The following is a 25,000-nucleotide window of genomic DNA, read 5'->3' on the forward strand; positions in this document are numbered from 1 at the left end:
GTGTAGTTAGTGTGTAGTCAGTGTGTAGTCAGTGTGTAGTTAGTGTGTAGTCAGTGTGTAGTCAGTGTGTAGTCAGTGTGTAGTCAGTGTGTAGTTAGTGTGTAGTCTGTGTGTAGTCAGTGTGTAGTTAGTGTGTAGTCAGTGTGTAGTCAGTGTGTAGTCAGTGTGTAGTCAGTGTGTAGTCAGTGTGTAGTTAGTGTGTAGTCAGTGTGTAGTCAGTGTGTAGTTAGTGTGTAGTCAGTGTGTAGTTAGTGTGTAGTCAGTGTGTAGTTAGTGTGTAGTCAGTGTGTAGTTAGTGTGTAGTCAGTGTGTAGTCAGTGTGTAGTCAGTGTGTAGTTAGTGTGTAGTCAGTGTGTAGTCAGTGTGTAGTCAGTGTGTAGTCAGTGTGTAGTCAGTGTGTAGTTAGTGTGTAGTTAGTGTGTAGTCAGTGTGTAGTTAGTGTGTAGTCAGTGTGTAGTTAGTGTGTAGTCAGTGTGTAGTTAGTGTGTAGTTAGTGTGTAGTTAGTGTGTAGGTCAGTGTGTAGTTAGTGTGTAGTTAGTGTGTAGTTAGTGTGTAGTCAGTGGTGTAGTCAGTGTGTAGTTAGTGTGTAGTCAGTGTGTAGTCAGTGTGTAGTTAGTGTGGTAGTTAGTGTGTAGTTAGTGTGTAGTCAGTGTGGAGTTAGTGTGTAGTTAGTGTGTAGTCAGTGTGTAGTCAGTGTGTAGTTAGTGTGTAGTTAGTGTGTAGTTAGTGTGTAGTCAGTGTGGAGTTAGTGTGTAGTTAGTGTGTAGTCAGTGTGTAGTCAGTGTGTAGTTAGTGTGTAGTTAGTGTGTAGTTAGTGTGTAGTCAGTGTGTAGTTAGTGTGTAGTCAGTGTGTAGTTAGTGTGTAGTTAGTGTGTAGTCAGTGTGTAGTCAGTGTGTAGTTAGTGTGTAGTCAGTGTGGTAGTTAGTGTGTAGTTAGTGTGTAGTTAGTGTGTAGTCAGTGTGTAGTTAGTGTGTAGTCAGTGTGTAGTTAGTGTGTAGTTAGTGTGTAGTCAGTGTGTAGTTAGTGTGTAGTTAGTGTGTAGTCAGTGTGTAGTCAGTGTGTAGTCAGTGTGTAGTCAGTGTGTAGTCAGTGTGTAGTCAGTGTGTAGTTAGTGTGTAGTTAGTGTGTAGTTAGTGTGTAGTTAGTGTGTAGTCAGTGTGTAGTTAGTGTGTAGTTAGTGTGTAGTCAGTGTGTAGTCAGTGTGTAGTTAGTGTGTAGTTAGTGTGTAGTTAGTGTGTAGTCAGTGTGTAGTTAGTGTGTAGTCAGTGTGTAGTTAGTGTGTAGTCAGTGTGTAGTCAGTGTGTAGTCAGTGTGTAGTCAGTGTGTAGTTAGTGTGTAGTCAGTGTGTAGTCAGTGTGTAGTCAGTGTGTAGTTAGTGTGTAGTTAGTGTGTAGTCAGTGTGTAGTCAGTGTGTAGTCAGTGTGTAGTTAGTGTGTAGTTAGTGTGTAGTCAGTGTGTAGTTAGTGTGTAGTTAGTGTGTAGTCAGTGTGTAGTTAGTGTGTAGTTAGTGTGTAGTCAGTGTGTAGTCAGTGTGTAGTTAGTGTGTAGTTAGTGTGTAGTTAGTGTGTAGTCAGTGTGTAGTTAGTGTGTAGTTAGTGTGTAGTTAGTGTGTAGTCAGTGTGTAGTCAGTGTGTAGTCAGTGTGTAGTTAGTGTGTAGTTAGTGTGTAGTCAGTGTGTAGTTAGTGTGTAGTTAGTGTGTAGTCAGTGTGTAGTCAGTGTGTAGTAGTGTGTAGTTAGTGTGTAGTTAGTGTGTAGTCAGTGTGTAGTTAGTGTGTAGTTAGTGTGTAGTCAGTGTGTAGTCAGTGTGTAGTTAGTGTGTAGTCAGTGTGTAGTTAGTGTGTAGTTAGTGTGTAGTCAGTGTGTAGTCAGTGTGTAGTCAGTGTGTAGTCAGTGTGTAGTTAGTGTGTAGTTAGTGTGTAGTCAGTGTGTAGTCAGTGTGTAGTCAGTGTGTAGTCAGTGTGTAGTTAGTGTGTAGTTAGTGTGTAGTCAGTGTGTAGTCAGTGTGTAGTTAGTGTGTAGTCAGTGTGTAGTCAGTGTGTAGTTAGTGTGTAGTTAGTGTGTAGTCAGTGTGTAGTTAGTGTGTAGTCAGTGTGTAGTCAGTGTGTAGTCAGTGTGTAGTTAGTGTGTAGTCAGTGTGTAGTTAGTGTGTAGTCAGTGTGTAGTCAGTGTGTAGTTAGTGTGTAGTTAGTGTGTAGTTAGTGTGTAGTCAGTGTGTAGTTAGTGTGTAGTCAGTGTGTAGTTAGTGTGTAGTTAGTGTGTAGTTAGTGTGTAGTTAGTGTGTAGTTAGTGTGTAGTCAGTGTGTAGGTCAGTGTGTAGTTAGTGTGTAGTCAGTGTGTAGTCAGTGTGTAGTCAGTGTGTAGTTAGTGTGTAGTTAGTGTGTAGTCAGTGTGTAGTCAGTGTGTAGTCAGTGTGTAGTTAGTGTGTAGTCAGTGTGTAGTTAGTGTGTAGTTAGTGTGTAGTTAGTGTGTAGTTAGTGTGTAGTTAGTGTGTAGTTAGTGTGTAGTCAGTGTGTAGTTAGTGTGTAGTTAGTGTGTAGTCAGTGTGTAGTCAGTGTGTAGTTAGTGTGTAGTTAGTGTGTAGTCAGTGTGTAGTCAGTGTGTAGTCAGTGTGTAGTTAGTGTGTAGTCAGTGTGTAGTCAGTGTGTAGTTAGTGTGTAGTTAGTGTGTAGTCAGTGTGTAGTCAGTGTGTAGTTAGTGTGTAGTTAGTGTGTAGTCAGTGTGTAGTTAGTGTGTAGTCAGTGTGTAGTTAGTGTGTAGTCAGTGTGTAGTCAGTGTGTAGTTAGTGTGTAGTCAGTGTGTAGTCAGTGTGTAGTCAGTGTGTAGTTAGTGTGTAGTCAGTGTGTAGTCAGTGTGTAGTTAGTGTGTAGTCAGTGTGTAGTCAGTGTGTAGTTAGTGTGTAGTCAGTGTGTAGTCAGTGTGTAGTTAGTGTGTAGTCAGTGTGTAGTCAGTGTGTAGTTAGTGTGTAGTCAGTGTGTAGTTAGTGTGTAGTTAGTGTGTAGTTAGTGTGTAGTCAGTGTGTAGTTAGTGTGTAGTCAGTGTGTAGTCAGTGTGTAGTCAGTGTGTAGTCAGTGTGTAGTCAGTGTGTAGTTAGTGTGTAGTTAGTGTGTAGTCAGTGTGTAGTCAGTGTGTAGTTAGTGTGTAGTCAGTGTGTAGTCAGTGTGTAGTCAGTGTGTAGTTAGTGTGTAGTCAGTGTGTAGTCAGTGTGTAGTTAGTGTGTAGTCAGTGTGTAGTTAGTGTGTAGTTAGTGTGTAGTTAGTGTGTAGTCAGTGTGTAGTTAGTGTGTAGTTAGTGTGTAGTCAGTGTGTAGTCAGTGTGTAGTCAGTGTGTAGTTAGTGTGTAGTCAGTGTGTAGTCAGTGTGTAGTCAGTGTGTAGTTAGTGTGTAGTTAGTGTGTAGTTAGTGTGTAGTTAGTGTGTAGTCAGTGTGTAGTCAGTGTGTAGTCAGTGTGTAGTCAGTGTGTAGTTAGTGTGTAGTCAGTGTGTAGTCAGTGTGTAGTCAGTGTGTAGTCAGTGTGTAGTTAGTGTGTAGTCAGTGTGTAGTTAGTGTGTAGTTAGTGTGTAGTTAGTGTGTAGTCAGTGTGTAGTCAGTGTGTAGTCAGTGTGTAGTCAGTGTGTAGTTAGTGTGTAGTCAGTGTGTAGTTAGTGTGTAGTTAGTGTGTATTTAGTGTGTAGTCAGTGTGTAGTCAGTGTGTAGTCAGTGTGTAGTCAGTGTGTAGTCAGTGTGTAGTTAGTGTGTAGTCAGTGTGTAGTCAGTGTGTAGTCAGTGTGTAGTTAGTGTGTAGTCAGTGTGTAGTCAGTGTGTAGTTAGTGTGTAGTCAGTGTGTAGTCAGTGTGTAGTTAGTGTGTAGTCAGTGTGTAGTTAGTGTGTAGTCAGTGTGTAGTCAGTGTGTAGTCAGTGTGTAGTCAGTGTGTAGTCAGTGTGTAGTCAGTGTGTAGTTAGTGTGTAGTCAGTGTGTAGTCAGTGTGTAGTCAGTGTGTAGTCAGTGTGTAGTTAGTGTGTAGTCAGTGTGTAGTCAGTGTGTAGTCAGTGTGTAGTTAGTGTGTAGTCAGTGTGTAGTCAGTGTGTAGTTAGTGTGTAGTTAGTGTGTAGTCAGTGTGTAGTCAGTGTGTAGTCAGTGTGTAGTTAGTGTGTAGTTAGTGTGTAGTCAGTGTGTAGTTAGTGTGTAGTCAGTGTGTAGTCAGTGTGTAGTCAGTGTGTAGTCAGTGTGTAGTTAGTGTGTAGTCAGTGTGTAGTCAGTGTGTAGTTAGTGTGTAGTTAGTGTGTAGTCAGTGTGTAGTCAGTGTGTAGTCAGTGTGTAGTCAGTGTGTAGTCAGTGTGTAGTTAGTGTGTAGTCAGTGTGTAGTCAGTGTGTAGTTAGTGTGTAGTCAGTGTGTAGTCAGTGTGTAGTTAGTGTGTAGTCAGTGTGTAGTTAGTGTGTAGTTAGTGTGTAGTTAGTGTGTAGTCAGTGTGTAGTTAGTGTGTAGTCAGTGTGTAGTCAGTGTGTAGTCAGTGTGTAGTCAGTGTGTAGTTAGTGTGTAGTCAGTGTGTAGTCAGTGTGTAGTCAGTGTGTAGTTAGTGTGTAGTCAGTGTGTAGTCAGTGTGTAGTTAGTGTGTAGTTAGTGTGTAGTCAGTGTGTAGTCAGTGTGTAGTCAGTGTGTAGTTAGTGTGTAGTTAGTGTGTAGTCAGTGTGTAGTTAGTGTGTAGTCAGTGTGTAGTCAGTGTGTAGTCAGTGTGTAGTCAGTGTGTAGTTAGTGTGTAGTCAGTGTGTAGTCAGTGTGTAGTTAGTGTGTAGTTAGTGTGTAGTCAGTGTGTAGTCAGTGTGTAGTTAGTGTGTAGTCAGTGTGTAGTCAGTGTGTAGTTAGTGTGTAGTCAGTGTGTAGTCAGTGTGTAGTTAGTGTGTAGTCAGTGTGTAGTCAGTGTGTAGTTAGTGTGTAGTCAGTGTGTAGTTAGTGTGTAGTTAGTGTGTAGTTAGTGTGTAGTCAGTGTGTAGTTAGTGTGTAGTCAGTGTGTAGTCAGTGTGTAGTCAGTGTGTAGTCAGTGTGTAGTCAGTGTGTAGTTAGTGTGTAGTTAGTGTGTAGTCAGTGTGTAGTCAGTGTGTAGTTAGTGTGTAGTCAGTGTGTAGTCAGTGTGTAGTCAGTGTGTAGTTAGTGTGTAGTCAGTGTGTAGTCAGTGTGTAGTTAGTGTGTAGTCAGTGTGTAGTTAGTGTGTAGTTAGTGTGTAGTCAGTGTGTAGTCAGTGTGTAGTTAGTGTGTAGTTAGTGTGTAGTCAGTGTGTAGTCAGTGTGTAGTCAGTGTGTAGTCAGTGTGTAGTTAGTGTGTAGTCAGTGTGTAGTCAGTGTGTAGTCAGTGTGTAGTTAGTGTGTAGTTAGTGTGTAGTTAGTGTGTAGTCAGTGTGTAGTCAGTGTGTAGTCAGTGTGTAGTCAGTGTGTAGTTAGTGTGTAGTCAGTGTGTAGTCAGTGTGTAGTTAGTGTGTAGTTAGTGTGTAGTTAGTGTGTAGTCAGTGTGTAGTCAGTGTGTAGTCAGTGTGTAGTTAGTGTGTAGTCAGTGTGTAGTCAGTGTGTAGTCAGTGTGTAGTCAGTGTGTAGTTAGTGTGTAGTCAGTGTGTAGTTAGTGTGTAGTCAGTGTGTAGTTAGTGTGTAGTCAGTGTGTAGTCAGTGTGTAGTTAGTGTGTAGTCAGTGTGTAGTCAGTGTGTAGTCAGTGTGTAGTCAGTGTGTAGTTAGTGTGTAGTCAGTGTGTAGTCAGTGTGTAGTCAGTGTGTAGTTAGTGTGTAGTCAGTGTGTAGTCAGTGTGTAGTCAGTGTGTAGTCAGTGTGTAGTTAGTGTGTAGTCAGTGTGTAGTTAGTGTGTAGTCAGTGTGTAGTCAGTGTGTAGTCAGTGTGTAGTCAGTGTGTAGTCAGTGTGTAGTTAGTGTGTAGTCAGTGTGTAGTTAGTGTGTAGTTAGTGTGTAGTCAGTGTGTAGTCAGTGTGTAGTTAGTGTGTAGTTAGTGTGTAGTTTAGTTTGCGTACTGTGCCTTTAAATCTGTCTGTGAGTCACGCTGCTCTCTGATTGGTCCTGATAATCCGGCTGTTTGTTGCCTTTGATCAGAGCAGCTCAGACGCTGAGTTGACGCTTCACACGGTGACAGACGTGCGGCGTGCGGCGTTCCTGAGGATTTAATGACCTTAAAGCCAATCGAGCTGTAACAATGACATCATCAGGTCATGTGACCCCTCAGCTTCCTGCAGCTCCGTCCGGTGTTTTTATTCCTGCTGATCAAATCGACAGGATCTTTATGAAGCTTCAAACGTCTGTGAGCTGTGATCTCTGCGTCTTTATCTCACCTGTTAATGTGTGTGTGTGTGTGTTAATGTGTGTGTTAATGTGTGTGTTAATGTGTGTGTGTGTCAATGTGTGTGTTAATGTGTGTGTTTGTTTGTGTGTGTGCAGCGTGTCGGGGCAGCTGATGATGCCGTGTAAAGATGGAGGCTCCTGAATACCTGGACCTGGACGAGATCGACTTCTCGGATGATTCGGCGGTCAGTGAAAAGATAAACGAGCAAACAGATTAATGACATCACTGCGTCTGTGCTCGACCTTCAACGAAGCTGCGTGGTTAAAGGAAACACTCGACAGGTTCAATCAGACGCCACGTGGTGCGAGCGCTGTGACAAAACGCTCACAGTTAAACTAGATTAAACTTCACATCAAGGTCCAACACTAAAACATGAACATCGTCACCTTGGTAAAATAATTGCGACGTCATTTTAAAAAAAAAATTTGTTTGTCGAACTTGACTCCTTATGAGGTCGACCCCCTCTGGTGCCTTTAAAATCAGTTAAACAGGTCATGTGATCACCTTTAATATGATGGACTGTGTCAGGAGTCAAAAGAGAAAATAAAACAGTGGCATGTTAAAGTAATTTCTCTTCCTCGTGTTTCTCCGGTCGGCTCAAAAAAAGGACTTCACACATGTTTATTTGTCTTCTTTATATCTTTCCAGTGAAGGAACACGGTGAAAACTAAAATAAAAAAGACAAATACTGTTTCAAACTCTTCACATCATTATTTACATAAATAACAAATTCAGGTAAACGGAGCTCTACGAAATAAAACGTTAGCGTGTGCGCCTGTTTGACCAGCAGTAGAGTTTCTCTCGTCTTCTCCCGCCGTCCGTCACACACTTCCGCTTCTCGCCTCATCCGCTCAAGATATTTTCTTCCAATAACTAAACGTATAAAACTATGATGCCACGATATTTACATTCCCAGACAGCTGTGCACTTATCAAAAGGATCAAATAAAACAGAAAGAAATCTGTTGTCATGGCAACCCATACACTAACTAGCTACATGCATCATTGACAAACATCGTCGTTGTTAGCATGTTCATAGTGATCTGTTTTAAAATCATTTAAACGTCAGATATTCAACATCTGGCTCAGATTTTAGTTTCTCCTGAAAAACTTGAAAAAAAAGAATTAAATGAATTATTTTAACAAGCTGTTAAAATAAAACACAGTTTTCATGGGACAAATAAAGAAAAGTGAATTTTACTGTCGACAGATTTAAAAACAAAATAATAAAAAATTTGACCCAGCTGCTCGAGCTGTCGGTGAGATTTTCCTGTGCTAGAATAAATACTGTATACATACTGTGTAAATACTGTCAAAATAACTCTCAACATGCCCCGCCCCCTTCGTCCTCCCGCAGTATTCTGTCACGTCTTTGAAGAGCATCCCCGAGTTATCCCGGAGGAGCGAGGGCCAGGCCGAGGAGCGAGCAGGTAAACACGTCAGGGAGGACGAACACGAGTCCAGAGTCTAGACCCACAGCTCACCTCCTCTCTCCTCCTCCTGTAGCTCCTCCCATCAACTGGAGCCGTGGCGTTTCCTCGCACGCCGGCGGGGGAATCAAACCCACGGGGCATCGCCGAGGTCCACAGTAAGTTCCGGCCGGTGAAGCGGGTGTCTCCCCTCAAACACCAACCAGAGACCCACGGAGTCTGACTCCGACGGTAAAGTCCAGAGTCAGGGGGAGCCGGGCGAGAGCGGGAAAGATGACCCGAGCTCTGACAAAACCACACACGCCTCCTCTGATGGCGGCGGAGGGAAGGCAAAGGGCGGCGGTGGCGGTGGCGGCGGCGGAGGAAACAACCCTCAGGCTCTGTTCGGGGAGCTGGAGCACTACGACCTGGACATGGACGAGATCCTGGACGTGCCGTACATCAAGTCCAGCCAGCAGATGTCCACGCTGCCTCGCGCCACCCACGACAAGCGCTCGGTGACGGCGAGCAACCTCGGGGGAGGAACCCTGGAGAGGCCGAGAGGAGGCGGGCTGAAGAGCTCCGCTTTAGCCCTCAACGAGCCTCTGAGCCTGGGCAGCGGGAGCTCGCAGACGCAGGTACACACATCCGTCTCTTTATAGAGGAAGTGGGCGGCGTCCTACATAACTGCGTGACTGAAACATGCCGTCATTACCGGCTGTGAAGCCACGCCCACCACACACAGACCTGACATGTTTCAAAACTCGTCTTCAAACAATCAAGATTATGATTAAATATATTTAACCAACCTTCAATTCTGTCAAATCCCGATTTATTCCCATTAATGGAAAGTTTCCAAATTTGAAAATTCCCAGATTTTTTTTAAATGTTTTATTTTTATTATTTTTTTTTTTATTTGACATTTTTTAAACAATTTTATTTTATTTTTTTTACATTTTTTAAACAATTTTATTTTATTATTTTATGTTTTTACATTTTTTATTTTATTTTTTATTTTATTTTATTTTATTTTATTTTATTTTTTATTCACTGATCCGTGAGCGTGAAGACGCTGATTTAGGCCGACAGCTGCATCGTAAAATAAACAGAATGTAACATGTTAAAGAAAGGGGCGACGCCCCCTCTAAAAGATGGTGGAGGAACGGGACAGTGGAGGTCAAAGGTCACCTCTGTGTGTAAACTGCTCTCTTTTGTGTCCTGTCCCCGGTGAAGTGGTCCGACCTGAGGAAGTCCAAGTCCATGGATCCAGACCTGCACCTGCTGCACCGCTCCCCGGGAGGCTACCAGTCCGACCTGCTCCCCTCCGGACTCCTCAGCTGCTCCTCCTCCCTCTCCTCTTTCTCCGACGCAGGTACGCTCGCCGTCCTCTCCCCCTCCTGGTTCCACTTCCTGTTTGGTCCTTAAAAACTGTCCGTGTTCGATTCCTGCCTTCCAGACAAGCTGCTGTCCGCGCGCGTTTACACCGACTCCCAGAGGCCGAGCGTGGAGCCAGCAGGAGGCCCGGGGCTCGCCTTCCCCCTGCCCGGGTGCAGCCTGGGCAGGCAGGACGCCACGAAGACCTGGACTCCCGGATCAGGAGGAGGAGGCGGGCCGAGGGGGTTCGGAGGAGCTGGAGGGGAGACGGACGAGGAGACGAAGAAGAATCAAAACATCTTCAACATCGTCCGAGACGGACAGATCTCGCTGCTGGTGAGTTCATGTTTCTCCTTTTATTTCACTCCTCCTCCTCCTCGCCGTTCTCTAACCCCGCCTCCATCGTGTTGTTGGTCGTCCCTGGTGTGCAGCCTCACCTGGCAGCTGATAACCTGGAGCTGATCCGAGACGAGGACGGGAACAACCTGCTGCACATTTCAGCCTGTCAGGGTCACGCTGACTGTCTGCAGCACCTCACCTCCCTGATGGGAGAGGACAGCCTGAACGAGCGCAACAACCAGCAGCTCACCCCGGCCGGGCTGGGAGTCAAGGTCAGACCCCCCCCCCCCCCAACACACACACACACACACACACACCCCCACACCCCCCCACAGATTCAGTGTAGTGTAAGAACCAGGAAGGAGGTGTGTGTGTGTGTGTGTGAGGACGAGAGGAACACTAAACAGACTTTGTTGTTTTGCATTCTGAGTCTCATGTTTCTTTTTTTCCAAAACACACACACACACACATCACACACACATCACACACACACATCACACACACACATGCACACACACATCACACACACATCACACACACACATCACACACACACATGCACACACACATCACACACATTACACACACATGCACACGTGTGAAAACCCAAAAACAAACCTTTTCCTGAAGTAACAGAATAAATTTGTTGAGTCCGTGTTGGAACATGATCGACATGTTCATGTTAACTCATCACACACTGATGGACACACACTACACACACTCTTTACTGTGTGAAGGGACCATCAGTGTTAACTCATCACACACTGATGGACACACACTACACACACTCTTTACTGTGTGAAGGGACCATCAGTGTTAACTCATCACACACTGATGGACACACACTACACACACTCTTTACTGTGTGAAGGCACCATCAGTGTTAACTCATCACACACTGATGGACACACACTACACACACTCTTTACTGTGTGAAGGGACCATCAGTGTTAACTCATCACACACTGATGGACACACACTACACACACTCTTTACTGTGTGAAGGGACCATCAGTGTTAACTCATCACACACTGATGGACACACACTACACACACTCTTTACTGTGTGAAGGGACCATCAGTGTTAACTCATCTAACACATGGCTGCAGGACCTAAATGAGTCTCACTGAGAACACTGAGCATGTTTTGTCTGCTCTGCTGTGGAAACCAGCGTCCTGATTGGCTGCCAGACAGGAAGTGTGTTTATCTCCAGACAAGCTGAGCAGCCAAGTCCTGATTGGCTCTTATCAGCAAGACTCAGATTAATAACAGACTTCCAACCTGGTGTGTGTGTGTGTGTGTGTGTGTGTGTGTGTGTGTGTGTGTGTGTGTGTGTGTGTGTGTGTGTGTGTGTGTGTGTGTGTGTGTGTGTGTGTGTGTGTGTGTGTGTGTGTGTGTGTGTGTGTGTGTGTGTGTGTGTGTGCGTCACAGAACGGTCACCTGGAGTGTGTCAGGTGGATGGTGAGTGAGACGGAGGCCATCGCAGAGCTGAGCTGCACCAGAGAGCATCCCAGTCTGATCCACTACGCCGCCCGCCATGGACAGGTAACACACACACACACGCACACACACACACACACACACACACACACACAGCTCTAATAACAGGCGTGTGTCTCTGCAGGAGAAGGTGCTGCTGTGGCTGCTCCAGTTCATGCAGGAACAGGCCATCTCTCTGGACGAGGTCGACCAGAACGGGAACACGGCGGTCCACGTGGCGGCTCAGTACGGACACCTCACCTGCATCCAGGTGTGTGTGTGTGTGTGTGTGTGTGTGTGTGTGTGTGTGTGTGTGTGTGTGTGTTAATCACACCCTGATCCTCAGTAACATCCATCCGAGTGTTTGACCACCTGGAGCTCATCAGTTTTTAATGCTGCCGTCTGATGGAGGGGGGGCGGGTCTTATCGGTCTCGTCTGCTTCCTGTCGGCCAATCAGAACGCAGAGAGAGTGATTTTGAAAAATGGCTGCTTGTTGAATCAGAGTGCCACCGATCCGTTTCTCGTCTCTTGAGTCCAGACTCTGGTGGAGTACGGCTCCAACGTGACCATCCAGAACCAGCAGGGGGAGCGGCCTTCCCAGAGTGCCGAGCGTCAGGGCCACACCACCTGCGCTCGCTACCTGGTCGTCGTGGAAACGTGCATGTCGCTGGCCTCGCAGGTTGTTAAACTCACCAAACAGCTCAACGAGTAAGTGACGAGTGAACGTCTTTAAACGTGACCGCAGTCAGACCGAGGTGAGGGGGGTCACCTGAGGTTAACGTGTGTGTGTGTGTGTGTGTGTGTGTGTGTGTGTGCGTGTGTGTGTGTGTGTGTGTGTGTGTGTGTGCGTGTGTGCAGACAGGCTGCAGACAGGATCGTTCTGCAGAAAAAACTGCAGAGACTGATGGACCCCAACAAGACAGACGGCACACCGTCCAGATCTCCCAGGTAACACACACACACACACACACACACACACACACACACACACACACACACACACACACACACCACTAGGACTCCCAGATAAAGTATCAGCAGCTCGTTTAAACTTAAATTGTAAAAGATAATTTCTGTTTCCTCCTCTGGACTCCAGTTCCCATCAGCCCTCGGTGGAGGCGTGGCCTGAGATGTTGCTGACAGCGGAGGGGACTCCCGGTGATGGTCAGTGGTTGGTTCGACAGGCGGGACCAGACCCGGTGCTGCGGCAGCTGCTGGGGAAGGACGTGTCGGACTCGCTGTGTTCCAGGCCGCCTCCGGTGGGCGTTCCCGGCCCCGGGGCCCCCGCCGCCCGCAGGACGGCGCTGGGAGAGAGGCGGGAGCTCAAACTGGCGAGACTGAAACAGATCATGCAGCGCTCTCTGAGTGAGTCCGACACAGACGGGTATCCACCGGAGGAGGGGAAAAGTCAAGCCGCCTCGGCCTCCAACACGCTGCGACCTGATAGGCCGTCTCACCTGCCAATCGCAGAGGAGGAGCCGGCGTCCAACCACCTCGACCTGCCGATGAAGAGCCACCTCCCCGCCTCCGCTCCAACTTCCACAACCGAGAAGAAGCTGGCGTTTTCTCTCAGCGGCTCAAAGTCGGTGGACAACATCGGTTACAACCCCTCGCCGACCTCCAGCGACCCCGAGGCGGCGGACGCCAAAACATCGGACGCTTCAACCGACTCCTCCCACGACGGCCAGAAAGTCGCCACCAGCCCCAAGAGCGCCCTGAAGTCGCCCTCGTCTCGCAGGAAGACGTCTCAGAACCTGAAGCTGAGGGTCACCTTTGACGAGCAGGTGCACAAGAGCTCCAATCAGGAGGCCGAGCAGACCAAGGTGCATCATGGGAAGGAAAGGACTCCGACAGGAAGCTCTGAGAGCAAGCGCTCGTTCGGGGCGTTTCGCTCCATCATGGAGACGCTGAGCGGGAACACCAACCACAACAACAACAGCGGCGCTCAGTCAGGCTCGGCCGTGAAAGCGCCCGCCTGCCAGAACTCACCGGGCAGGAAGTCGGAGGGTAAAGGTAGCCCAGGGGGCGGAGCCAAGGGCAAGAGCAGGACCAGTAACGTGTAAGCAACAAACCAGCAGCCAATCAGTGCCCGCTGAGGCCAGAGCGCTCGCAAACCGCCGGCGCCGTGACGACACAGAGCGGCTCTCAGAGGACGGGAGCAATGTAACCCTCGCACGCCATCTTCAAGACTCCGCCCCCCCCCCCCCCCGACAACGCAACAGAAACAAAACAAACAAACAGAGGAAGAAAAAGCTGCACGCAAAGTCCCGATATTTCACGTTTCACCGCCTTCAGTGAACCTGATCAAAACGCTTCACGGCTCGTGGTCGTTTCCGTCTCCGGTGGAATCTTGACGGGTGACTCGTCACGCTCGCCGCGCTCTCCGTTCTCCGCCGAGGACGAGAAAATGACCCCTCGTTTCATTCTTCGTGGACTGACGAGGTGTACCGCGCTCGAGCGGGAATCCAAGCGCTCGCCGCCACCGCCGCTCAAACGTCGGCTTCTACTCGAGTCATTCGCTACTTTTTTCGGACCCGCCCACGAAAACAGAAGCTCCTCCCCCCCGTCTGAGCGTGGAAACGCTCTGCGTGCTGAATGAAGGAGCAGAAACTTCGCACACTTTAATGTTTTAAACGTGGTTACAATCACGCACGCGTTCACCGTGTTTAAAACCCCTGTGTGTGTGTGTGTGTGTGTGTGTGTGTGTGTGTGTGTGTGTGTGTGTGTGTGTGTGTGTGTGTGTGTGTGTGTGTGTGTGTGTGTGTCTGTGGTCACTTTCTATTGTTACATTTTATTTTCTCACTCTTTGTTTTGTTTAGCATGTTGTTGTGTGAAGGTCACGTCTCCTCCTCGTCAGTATAAATACACACAGAGAGGTTGTGGGTTCAAATCCGACCTGGACCCTTTGGCCCTCAGGTGGTACCCCCGCTGCCTCCTCCCAGGGTGTCATGTTTCAATCTGAATCTTTTCATCCTGCAGACAGAAGTTGACGGAGACTGAATTTTGGAGCTCGTCTGTCTGAGCATCGAACCGTCAGATTCACGCCGCTCTCACGCCGCTCTCACGCCGCTCTCACGCCGCTCCAGCACACGTGTAAAAAAAATTCTGTTGTTTCAGATCCAGATGTAGCGAGGTGTCGTCGTCGTCGTCGTTCTCACGGGTCGTGAATGTGTCAACATTTATCGATTTATACTTCTGCGTCTACCCTGACGCGAACTGCAAGGACTCTGATTGGTCCGCTCAGAACGCCATTCAGAGAACGCCATTAAAAGGCTGTACACGGCGAAGAAAATCATCCGAGTGACATTCGAAAGTAGCACAAATAAAAAAACTTCATCAGGTTCCTTTCGTGAGCTAACGAGTTAAATTCACTCGTTTAACGTCTCTTCTGCCCCCTAGTGGTCTGACGATGAATTACAGAACAGTTCATTCGCTCGATGCAGAACTATAAATGCACAACGACGACGTCGACGTGACGCAGAAGTATAAACGAGCGTTTAGCCGGCCTGTGGCGGAGGATCACGGAGGCGTCGGGAGTCTTGAGAGACAGATTTACGCTGAACATTTAAAGGAGCAGTACGACATTTTAACGTCTTCCCTGCACGAGGAGTTTGTGTTCGTTTAAAGACGCTCCGTCGGTTGGTGTGACGTCTCCGAGCCCTGAAGCCCGGTGTGTTGAGACGGTTTTTCTACTTTATTTGAAGCGTCTTCGATGTCGCCGCTCCATCGTCCTGCAGAGGAAACAAACTAATTGATGGACTTAAATAATATGAGGACGGATTTTTATATTCTAAATGTATAAAAAACAACAACAACCTAAAAATGCAATATCCTTGAATGTTTGAGATGTCTGACATCTTTTGTTTGTTTTTTACTAACCAGCGTGTACAGAGACAGACGGCTGAAATAAACGACTTGACTTTTGGCTAAAACATCTGACGCTTGTCTTTTTTTTAACGACATGAATATCCAGCCTGATGGGGAGGAGAGATCACATGATCAGTGTTCAGTCACTCATCTGTGCGTCACGCTTTCAGGGTGGTGAGAAGTAATACAGACGACGTCGTGTCCTGCAGTACCTGGAGTGTCCACTAGAGGCTGGCTGCAGCAGCACAGGAAGTCACATACACACCCATTCAAAAAGCCTGTTTTTACAGCAGACAGGGACACACGGGGGACTCCAGCGCCCCCTGCAGGAACACACTGGGGACTCCAGCGCCCCCTGCAGGGACACACGGGGGACTCCAGCGCCCCCTGCAGGGACACACGGGGGACTCCAGCGCCCCCTGCAGGAACACACTGGGGACTCCAGCGCCCCCTGCAGGGACACACGGGGGACTCCAGCGCCCCCTGCAGGAACACACTGGGGACTCCAGCGCCCCCTGCAGGGACACACGGGGGACTCCAGCGCCCCCTGCAGGGACACACGGGACTCCAGCGCCCCCTGCAGGGACACACGGGGGACTCCAGCGCCCCCTGCAGGGACACACGGGACTCCAGCGCCCCCTGCAGGGACACACGGGGGACTCCAGCGCCCCCTGCAGGGACACACGGGGGACTCTGGTCGGTGGTCTCTGCCTATCAAAGTTCCTCCTAACAGACCCCAGGAGACTTGTCGTTGTTTTGTTTTTCTACCTCACACCTGTGCGTGTGCAAAATGTCGCCGTTTTTCATAAAGGAACAGCATTTTGTCCGTTTCCATGACGACAGAGCGGGCGCTCTTTATTGCAGACAAAATGCAACAACCAGGTTAACGGTCGTGTAAACGGTTTAAGAACTGAAGTTATGAAGATGTGTAAAGTCCACTGTCCTTTGATGTCACCCAGGGCCTCCTCCCAACACTGCCAGGGGCCCCGCTGCAGGTCCCTGGACCCCACTTTTGACCCCCTCTGACCTTGATGGATGCCCTGTGTGAGTCGAGCTTAATGGACGATGTCGTAGCCGGCTGTATATTTATTTGCGAGCGCTTCAGCCGCATCAAAAACAGTCACTTAACAGCAGCAGGATTTATGGTGTTTGTGCAGCAAATTGGCCTTTGATGGTTCCCACGCAGGAGCCGGCTTCTTCCCCACGGAGACTAATGGGGTCCGCTCTAATGGCGTCCCTCAATCACCGCGGCGAAATATGAAACATGAGCGCGCAGGACCGCAATTAGCAAAACAACACGGCGAGATAACGGAGGAACGCTTCTCGCCGGGTCATGTTGCAAAAAACGAGAGCGGCTCGTTTTCTTCTCTCCCTCTCTCTCTCTCTCTCTCTCTCTCTCGTCTTCCTTCTCTTTGGGAGGGGGGGGGGGGGGCGAGGAGGGGGGGGGGAGTTAAACTGATAAATTAGACCTCATTTATTGGACAACAGTTTGAGTCGATACCCAGGGGCCTCCGCTCTGCAGCGTGGACCAGACTCCAGAGCCGCTAATTGGTTCGCTCTGTTTGGATGGAGGGGGTGTTTACAGGAGCGGGGGGGGGGGGGGCGGGGCCGACGGGATGGCACACACACACACACACACAGAGTTACTGTTGTCTCAGTGCAAACGTCCACGGCACACGCCATGAAAACGGACGAGACAAGCGGCTGATTTGACAGGCCGGGCGGAGGGGTGGAGGCTGTTCTGTTCTGGGGGGGGGGGGGGGGGGGGGGGGTTCTAAGGGGGGTGGAGGAGTCATGTATAGATTTTTGTGTCTGTTGTTTTGGCTTATTTGTGTGCTTCTTTTACTCAGTCAATCAAATTTAATTGACACCGCTGGGCTGGGGCCGGGGGCCCCGCGGCATGCTGGGATGACAGGCCTTTAATGCCAAAGAGGGGAGAGGAGGTTCTTCTGCCTGTGAAGGATGGAGGGGGGGGGGGGGGGACACTTCCGGCGCCCGTCAACAGCATTAATTGATGTAACAACAGTGATGATGGATCCTAATAAATTCAACCTTTAAGAAAAAAAAGCTAATTGGACGGCGTCCCGGTCAAAGCGCCGCCGCTGATAAACACCATTTGTCTTCCGCGGCGGCCTGCAGACGACACGCCGCCTCCTTCACATACTGATCACAGTCTGCATTTGCATGTTTGGCCTTCAGGAGACGAAACGCCGAGAGCAACAAGTGTTCTCCGTTCTGTTCTTCCAGAAGAGACGAAGTCGGCCTTCTTTATCCTGACCGAAGACGCCGAGCCGCCGTCTCCTCCGCCATCCGTCTCCTCACGCCATCCGTCTCCTCACGCCATCCGTCTCCTCACGCCATCCGTCTCCTCACGCCATCCGTCTCCTCACGCCATCCGTCTCCTCCGCCATCCGTCTCCTCCACCCCTGAGGATTCACAAACTTTAAACCACAGAGGAAAACTCCCTGAAGGGCCCCGTTTATTAGTCAATGAAGAGTCAACCAATCCGTCTACGGGAGAGAAAAACAGGAACATTTGGGACATCGCCAACGTATCGCTGCAGGCAGGCGACCACGGCGTTCTGTGGACATGCAGGAGAGACGCCACTCTCCATGTTATCGTGTTAGATTAGCTTACATGTTGCTGCTCATCAGGGTTTCTTCACGTTCGACAAGTCAACAGAAAAAGACTCAGAGGACGAGTGAGGATGAGAATCCCTGAGCTCGACTTGATTTAAAGTCCAAATGTGAATATGGGACAGAAGAACCAATCAACTGCCGTCTTAACGAGCTCCTGGTGACGTCTGCGGTGGCGGGCTTTTTAAAGGCGAGGAATCAAACAGCTCTCTTCTCTATTTAAGTATTTAAGTAATTGTTACGTGCAGTTCGCTCTCTCTCTCTCTCTCTGTCCTTGATTGTCCCTTGACTTTTCTTCATGCACAGAGAGCAGACTGCGCTGTAGTTCCCCTGCACGGCCAGCGGGGGGCAGCATTGCAGCAGCATTGCAGCAGCAGAAAGGAGCAGAGCTGCAGCAGCAGCAGTTTGGCATTTAGCTCGTCTGTCACGCAGTCGATTTGTTGATTGTGAGCATGAAAACAGCAGCGGCACCTTGTTAAAGTGTTTGTTTGGCCTTCAGACTGTTTGCCCCCCCGCCCCCCCTGCCCCCGCCCCCCCCCCCCCCCCCTCAGGAAACTCCCGTCTTATTTTAATTTGCCTCTGTAATAGACAGTGGGCTCTGTTTCTCTGTGACCCCGAGAGGAGGAGGAGGAGGAGGCTCGTCTGTAAAATGTCAGAAATACTCGACTCCTCCACTCAAACACATCATTGATTTTTTTTTTTTTTTCTTAAAAGTTGTTGGTCAGGAGGATTTCAGCTTCTTCTCTTCTTAAAGACTGAAAAGAAGAAATCAGGTCACCGTTTCTTTAAATCAGAAAGACGTAAATTTAACTTATTTTCTTTTTAAGCTGCGTTTAAAAATGTCACCAAACACGTCGTCACACGAGAGGCAAAATATGATTCGTTAATGGGAACATACTTTTTATTAATTCACGTATTGAACATCAACTTTCTGCTCAAATCTGAACTTTTAATTGATCTTCTGCTTCGTAGCATCAACGCTGTTTGTTTTTGTTTTGAACTGAAATCACGTGAAGAACGACTTCCCAACTCGGAAACTTGGACCATCAGAGGAGCACCTGAAGGCAGCACGATTCTCTCTGCTACTGTCGCGCTTCCCCTTTAAATATGGACTTGTCCTTGAAATATGTACTTGTCCTTTAAATATAGGACTTGTCCTTTAAATATGGGACTTGTCCTTTAAATATGTGACTTTTATTAAATATGGACTTGTCCTTTAAATATGGACTTGTCCTTTAAATATGTGACTTTTATTAAATATGGACTTGTCCTTTAAATATGGGACTTGTCCTTTAAATATGTGACTTTTATTAAATATGGACTTGTCCTTTAAATATGGACTTGTCCTTTAAATATGTGACTTTTATTAAATATGGACTTGTCCTTTAAATATGGACTTGTCCTTTAAATATGGACTTGTCCTTTAAATATGGGATTGTCCTTTAAATATGGGATTGTCCTTTAAATGTGGGACTTTTCCTTTAAATATGGACTTGTCCTTTAAATATGGACTTCTCCTTTAAATATGGACTTGTCCTTTAAATATGGACTTGTCCTTTAAATAGGGGACTTGTCCTTTAAATAGGGGACTTGTCCTTTAACTTGTCCGCTGTGGTTCACGGTGTGTAAAAAGTTTTGGGGGTAAACACGCTGAAGTCTGTCAGTTATTTCCGACAGCGGAGCCTCAAACCTCAGAGCGCTCGTTCTCCTCCCGTCTGTTATCTCCTCCTCAATGAAATAATAGTCAAATAAAACTCTCTCATTTTGCTGAGGGGTCCCCCAGGAGCCTCTTAGGGGCCCCTGAGGGTCCCCAGACCCCACTTTGGGAGCGGTGGGTCGGCCCTGCGTTTACAGGACGCGGTAATGATGCTTGTTTGTCCGGCGGTCTGTAAATCACACCGACATTAGAGCTGTCACAGGATCCACTGGAGACACAGCAGACCATCACTAATACCCCCGACCCCCGAGACCCCCCCCCCCTTACGGATCTATAACCAACCCAACAAATAAAAACACTTCAGAGACGCTGCAGGAGAGAGAAAAGTAGTTTTAAACCCAAACAGACCATCTTTAAAAGGAGCCAGGAGGTAAAACTCAGCAGGTCATTTAAACTGCTGAGTCATGGAATACACTGTGAACAACATTACCGTCTTCAGGTGGCTGTTTTTTTAAATCGCTAACACAGCTAGCTAACCTTCAGGTGACTGTTTTTTTAAATCGCTAACACAGCTAGCTAACCTTCAGATGACTGTTTTTTTTAAATCGCTAACACAGCTAGCTAACCTTCAGGTGACTGTTTTTTTAAATCGCTAACACAGCTAGCTAACCTTCAGATGACTGTTTTTTTAAATCGCTAACACAGCTAGCTAACCTTCAGGTGACTGTTTTTTTAAATCGCTAACACAGCTAGCTAACCTTCAGATGACTGTTTTTTTTAAATCGCTAACACAGCTAGCTAACCTTCAGGTGACTGTTTTTTTAAATCGCTAACACAGCTAGCTAACCTTCAGGTGACTGTTTGAACCGTCACTCCATGTCGTACTGCAAGGTGAGAAGAAGACACGTCGGGATTCATCCACACTGAGACAGACGGATGTTTGGGAGGGTGGAGGTGAGAGAAGGCCGCCATCTTTGCGTTTGGTCCGGGAGGTTGATCAGAAGATCGGGTAAAGGGAGTCTCAGACTGGACCAACAGGAAGTAACGATTTCTTTCAACCAATCGGATCGGTACCCTTGGCAACGCAACAAAGTGTATGGATCAGTTATTTTGACTCCTCCTCCTGAGTCTAAAACAAGATTATTTTTTTGGCGTCTCAGTGTACGGCAGGACGCTAAGTCATGAACCTTCGACTGTATTTATGAAAATAGTTCATGGTTAAACTCTTTGTAGGGATTTTGTGCGGCTGCGGGGTTTGATCCCTTTCTCCCGCAGCCACGTGTCCGATGTGTCCTTGGGCAAGACGCTTAACTCCAAGTTGCTCCCTCTGCTTCATCGGCGGTGTATGAATGTGTCATTAGCGCCTGTTTAATGACTCATTTTATATTCTCTTTAAAATGAAGGTTTTAAAACGTCTAATTGACCCTTTAAATATAAACGTGGTCGTTGTTTGTTAAAATAGAAATGTTCTTCTTCTCTCTCTCTTCGACCTCAGCTGTGTGTTTTTATTTTCTGCAGCTTCTTCATTCATTACGGCAGCTTCACTGAGAGAGCGCCGGCTTTTATTGGCACCGCCGCCTGAGAGACGAACCTTTAAACTGAGAGAGAGAGAGATGGACGTTCAGACGGTACACACACACACACACACACACACACACACACACACACACACACACACACACACACACACACACACACACTCACAGGGCTGCAGATAGACACATTTCCAGCACTTGGCTCCGAGTGTGTGTTTTGATATTTATTGGGAAGCGACGGCTCCTTTAACCTCACACATCGACCGCCCAGCGCTCCCATTAAAGCTGACTGGGATGTCTGTAGGGAGTGTGTGTGTGTGTGTGTGTGTGTGTGTGTGTGTGTGTGTGTGTGTGTGTGTGTGTGTGTGTGTGTGTGTGTGTGTGTGTGTGTGTGTGTGTGTGTGTGTGTGTGTGTGTTGGGGAATCTTTAAAAGGCAATAGGTTGCTTCTTGTAGTGTTTACGGGCTGATATCTCCGTCTGCAGTGTTTACTGTAAGTCCATCAGAGGGCGCTCATAAAAAAACAAACTATTTTAAAGACTTTTATTCGTCCTTGATTCTTAAATACGGCGTGTAATAATCTTTAAGCTGCATTATTTTAACTGGCCAGCAGGGGGCGCCACTGATTGCAAACTGCTTACTTTTATTTCCATGTGTGCGTGGAAAACTCAACAATCCCCTCCAAGTTTTAAAAAAGTCTTTGAAGCTCTTTTTATCACTTAATTTTTTTTCTGGTTCTTAGTTTTGTACCAAGCTGCACAAATCAAATAGATCTCGATAAATTTTAAATCGGCTATTCTTCCTTGAATTCCTTGAATTTCCCTCGGGATCAATAAAGTATCTATCTATCTATCTTCTTTGTCAACGTGCCATAAAAAGTTACAGGCTAACTAAAGAGCGCTAACATTAGCATGCTAACATAGCAGCGCCGGTCACAGACAGCTGCAGCTCGAGCCAATTCTGTCCTGAACTCCTTCATGTGACCTTGAGTGTAGAGGAGGTTTGGAGGCGTGTCTCTGGAGGGGGCGTGGCCTAACAGCAGCTTGTTTTGGTTTCATGCTCAAGGGCGACACCTACTGGATCAAAAAGTCGCACATGCTCTAAATGCTTTTCAAACTCTTTCATCTTTGATTGGTTCTCATCAAGTGTTCAAAATATTTTACTTCATCATAAAAATGAAAAACTTAAAGTCGTTTTAGACGCTTTTATTTGGCACATTTCATAAAAATAAAACAGAATCAACTCTCAAACGTGAACCCGTCCATCGGTCCTGTGAGACATGCAGCAATGAATACATCCGAAGGGATCCGAGCGGCGAGCGTGGTCACTTGGTCGGGCAGAACGGGCAGGAGTTGTTCTTGCTGGACTGCAGCCACACTCGGATGCAGTCTTTGTGGATGACGTGCGAGCAGCTGAGCGGGTGGCGGCAGTCTGGATCCACGTGGTTCTGACACATCAGGCAGAGTTTACGGGGTCCCACGCTCTGACCGCCGCCGCCGCCCGCCGACACCCCCCTTTGAGGAGAAGATGCAGGTCTCTGGATGGGGCCGGGTGGAGCGGGCCGGCTGATTGGACCGGGAGCCGGCCTCTCGCTCTGGGCCAGCTTCACGCCGACCTGCTCCGTGACGTCCTCCATGGACATGCCGGCCAACGTGCCACGCGACATCTTAACCTGCTGCAGCAGCGACATCAGCTGGGCCCTGTTGCATTGTGGGAAATGAGTCCCGAGCTTCTCCAGGACTTTGTCCAGCTTGCCGGAGGAGGACGGAGCAGCGGCAGCCGCGGAGGGAGGCGGGGACGGAGACACCGGCGGAACGGGAGGAGACGGCGAGAGGCTGGGAGGCGGAGTCACCCTCAGCTGCGCTCTGATGTGAGGCTGGAACGGAGACGGAGGCCGGTGCTGGGGCGGCGCCTGGAAGTGGTGCGGGGGTGGCGGGTAGCGGTGGTGGTAGAGGTGGGGGGGCTGCTGGTAGAAGTGTGGGTGTCTCTGAGGAGGTCGGCTCATCGGGTGCGGAGGAGGCGGGGCCATGAACTGAGGGCGGAGCAAAGGCGGCATCACCTGATTGAATCTCAGGTCGGCCTGTCGGGAGGGGAGAGAGAAAAATCAGAACCAACGTTTACGACACGTAAAAGAAAAAACACAACCAAGAAATGATCCGATGTAGAAGTTTTATATTCCGGTTGCCATGGTAACAGAACAGGCAGTAATCACCGATTGATTTTATACTCGAGTCTAAGTTAGAGTTAAAGTTCTGCCGACGTGACGACCTTCACGCCAGCACAGATCAAGTCCGTGCAGCGCTGCACGTCCGCCCTGTCGCCATGGCAACGCTGCTCTGTTACTTTTACCCCGTTTTTTTAAAGACTTTTTAACACTATCTACTCCTGGACGCCGCGGCGCCGCAGACGAGCGTGGAGCGTCCTGACAGGACTCACCGTGGGGAGCTGAGGCAGAGGCGGCACGTTGATCCTGGGGAGCGACTCTAAATCTCGACCCTGCTGCAGCTGCTGCAGAACCTCCTGGAAGCGAGCCTGCAGCTCGGCCTGGCTCCTCCGCACGGCGCCCTCCTTCTTCTCCCACTTCTGCCGCTCGTGAGGGTACTGCTGCGGGAACTCGTCCCTGAGAGCGTTCAGGTACTGCCCCACCTGAGACCAGAGTCAGAGGGTCAGAGAGTCCGCCGTCCGTCACGTGTCAGGATCTAAAGAGGCGGGGTCGACTTACCTCTTTGAGCCAGGCGTCGATGCGCTCCATGGCGACGTCTCGCTGCTTCTCCACGGCGGCGATCTCGTCCTTCAGCGCCCGCAGCTCGGCCTCCTGCGCCTCCCTCCTCACCTGCTCCATCTCCTGCCTCAGCTCCTCCAGCTCCTCCTGCCACCTGCTGTGCTCCTCGCTCTGCTCCTTCTCCAGCGCGCTCAGCCTCGCCGTGTTCTCGCTCAGCTCCTTGTCCAACCTGAGGAGAGAGAGAGAGCGAGCGAGCCAGCGCGTCACACGGGGATCTGGACCGCCCATCGCAGAACCTGCAGGGTGCTAATGTTCTGTACCTGTTCCTCTCCTCCTCGGCTCTGTTCTTCTCCGAGGTCATTTCCTGTTTCTTTGCGAGGAAGTTCTTCCTGGCGGCCTTCGAGTTGTTCAGCTGCAGTTTCACCCGCAGAGACTCCAGTTTGTCCAGAAGAGCCTGAACGCAACGTTAAATACACACCTGTAACATTCAACCTGTGTGTGTGTGTGTGTGTGTGTGTGTGTGTGTGTGTGTGTCTCACCTGGTGCTGCCGGACTGCTTCCTCCTTCTTCTTCTGCAGTTGTAGTTTCTCCCTCTCCTTGGCCCGCTCCTCCTCGTCCTGCGTCTTCATCAGACCGCTGTGCCGCTCCGTCAGCGTGGCGCTGTACTCCAACATGGCCGCCACCTGGCTCTCCCAGTCCGGATCCGTGTTGACGCCCTGCTCGTCCGTGCTGCCGTCCGTCTGCACGGCCTGAGTCCTCTGCAGCAGGTCTAGGAAACCAGGAAACAAGGAAAGAAAGAGGCAAAATAAGAAAACTAAGGAGGAGAGTAACTTAAAGAAAAGAGTGAAAACTGCCAGAAAACAAAAAAGTAGGTGAGAAGTAAACAATAACAATGAGGGAACAAAACATTATGACAAACTCAGCCGCTGAGGTTCATGGGTATTGTAGTTTTGACAGATAACAGCCCTAACAGAGCTTCCACAGTTACAGAAGCTCCTGAAGGAGTGATGTTTATGATCATGTATTAAATGTGTTCCAGTGTTTTCTTCTTCTTCTTCTCTGCTTTAACTCGTCGTTAGCATTTAGCCTCGTTGTGGTATTTTTTATTTTACTAAAATAAATAGCTTAAAACTTCTTCTTTCTAAAAGTGCTCTTACCTTCTACTGTCATGTTTGCTAAGACCAGCTCCAGGTCCTCCTCCGGGATCAGATTCTGGACTCGATGCTCTTCTGATGCTAACCCGTTAGCCTCCATGCTAACACAGCTACAGACCAGAAAGTTAGCTTTTTCCTCACCCGGAAGTGCCGATATAACCTCGAAAGTGAACTTAAAACGATAGACAGGAGTGTCAGCGGTAAGTGTGATCTGAAAAGTTACCTTAAAGTAATATTTTATCTATTTCAGAGGTCGTTTAACTCCTGTTGAACAGCATGATTCAAAGTTAGCCGACACTGATTCGCTAACGACACGGAAATGATCAAAAAGCGCGTCCTGACAAAGATCGTCTATAAAAGAAACACGTTTTTTTTTTCTTCTTTAAAACTTTATTAACTACAACAGAAGCGTAACACAAACATACAAAATATACATTAAACACAACTAAGCAATTTAAAATGACATATTTACATAAATTGTTTTATTTAATTATATCTTTAAGTATCTTAATGTATT

General features: G+C 48.2%; 2 protein-coding genes across 2 annotated transcripts in view; one reads left to right on the plus strand and one right to left on the minus strand.

Moving 5' to 3' along the window:
• sncaip (synuclein, alpha interacting protein) overlaps nt 1-13,475 on the plus strand; it is a 15,994-nt gene extending 2,519 nt beyond the window's left edge. Inside the window, 13 exon segments of the mRNA XM_079348424.1 lie at nt 6,406-6,496; nt 7,669-7,741; nt 7,818-7,879; nt 7,881-7,951; nt 7,953-8,358; nt 8,954-9,092; nt 9,177-9,430; nt 9,526-9,705; nt 10,865-10,978; nt 11,058-11,183; nt 11,452-11,621; nt 11,772-11,861; nt 12,010-13,475. Coding sequence (XP_079204550.1) covers nt 6,440-6,496; nt 7,669-7,741; nt 7,818-7,879; nt 7,881-7,951; nt 7,953-8,358; nt 8,954-9,092; nt 9,177-9,430; nt 9,526-9,705; nt 10,865-10,978; nt 11,058-11,183; nt 11,452-11,621; nt 11,772-11,861; nt 12,010-12,976 — 2,709 coding nt within the window. The 5' untranslated portion in view covers nt 6,406-6,439 and the 3' untranslated portion in view covers nt 12,977-13,475.
• Nucleotides 13,476-21,797: 8,322 nt separating this feature from the next.
• On the minus strand, nt 21,798-24,840 carry rnf214 (ring finger protein 214). The gene is made up of 7 exons (XM_079341680.1): nt 24,707-24,840; nt 24,487-24,593; nt 23,869-24,098; nt 23,650-23,783; nt 23,330-23,558; nt 23,044-23,253; nt 21,798-22,687 (listed from the first exon to the last, which is right to left on the minus strand). Exons 2-7 carry the CDS (start codon nt 24,581-24,583, stop codon nt 21,932-21,934), a joined length of 1,656 nt encoding a protein of 551 aa, XP_079197806.1. The 5' UTR covers nt 24,584-24,593; nt 24,707-24,840; the 3' UTR covers nt 21,798-21,931.
• Between the last annotated feature and the right edge of the window lie 160 nt (nt 24,841-25,000).

The sequence above is a fragment of the Symphodus melops genome, assembly GCF_947650265.1.
Source record: "Symphodus melops genome assembly, chromosome: 1".
NCBI classification, from domain to species: Eukaryota; Metazoa; Chordata; class Actinopteri; order Labriformes; family Labridae; genus Symphodus; species Symphodus melops.

Bases quoted from the DNA above. Each gene is read 5' to 3' on its own strand.
- rnf214 (XM_079341680.1), bottom strand. From the start codon at position 24,583: ATGGAGGCTAACGGGTTAGCATCAGAAGAGCATCGAGTCCAGAATCTG. The intron at 23,559-23,649 runs GTACAGAACATT...CTCTCTCCTCAG, and splicing joins GCCGAGGAGGAGAGGAACAG to GTTGGACAAGGAGCTGAGCG. The intron at 23,254-23,329 runs GTAAGTCGACCC...CTCTGGTCTCAG, and splicing joins TCGACGCCTGGCTCAAAGAG to GTGGGGCAGTACCTGAACGC.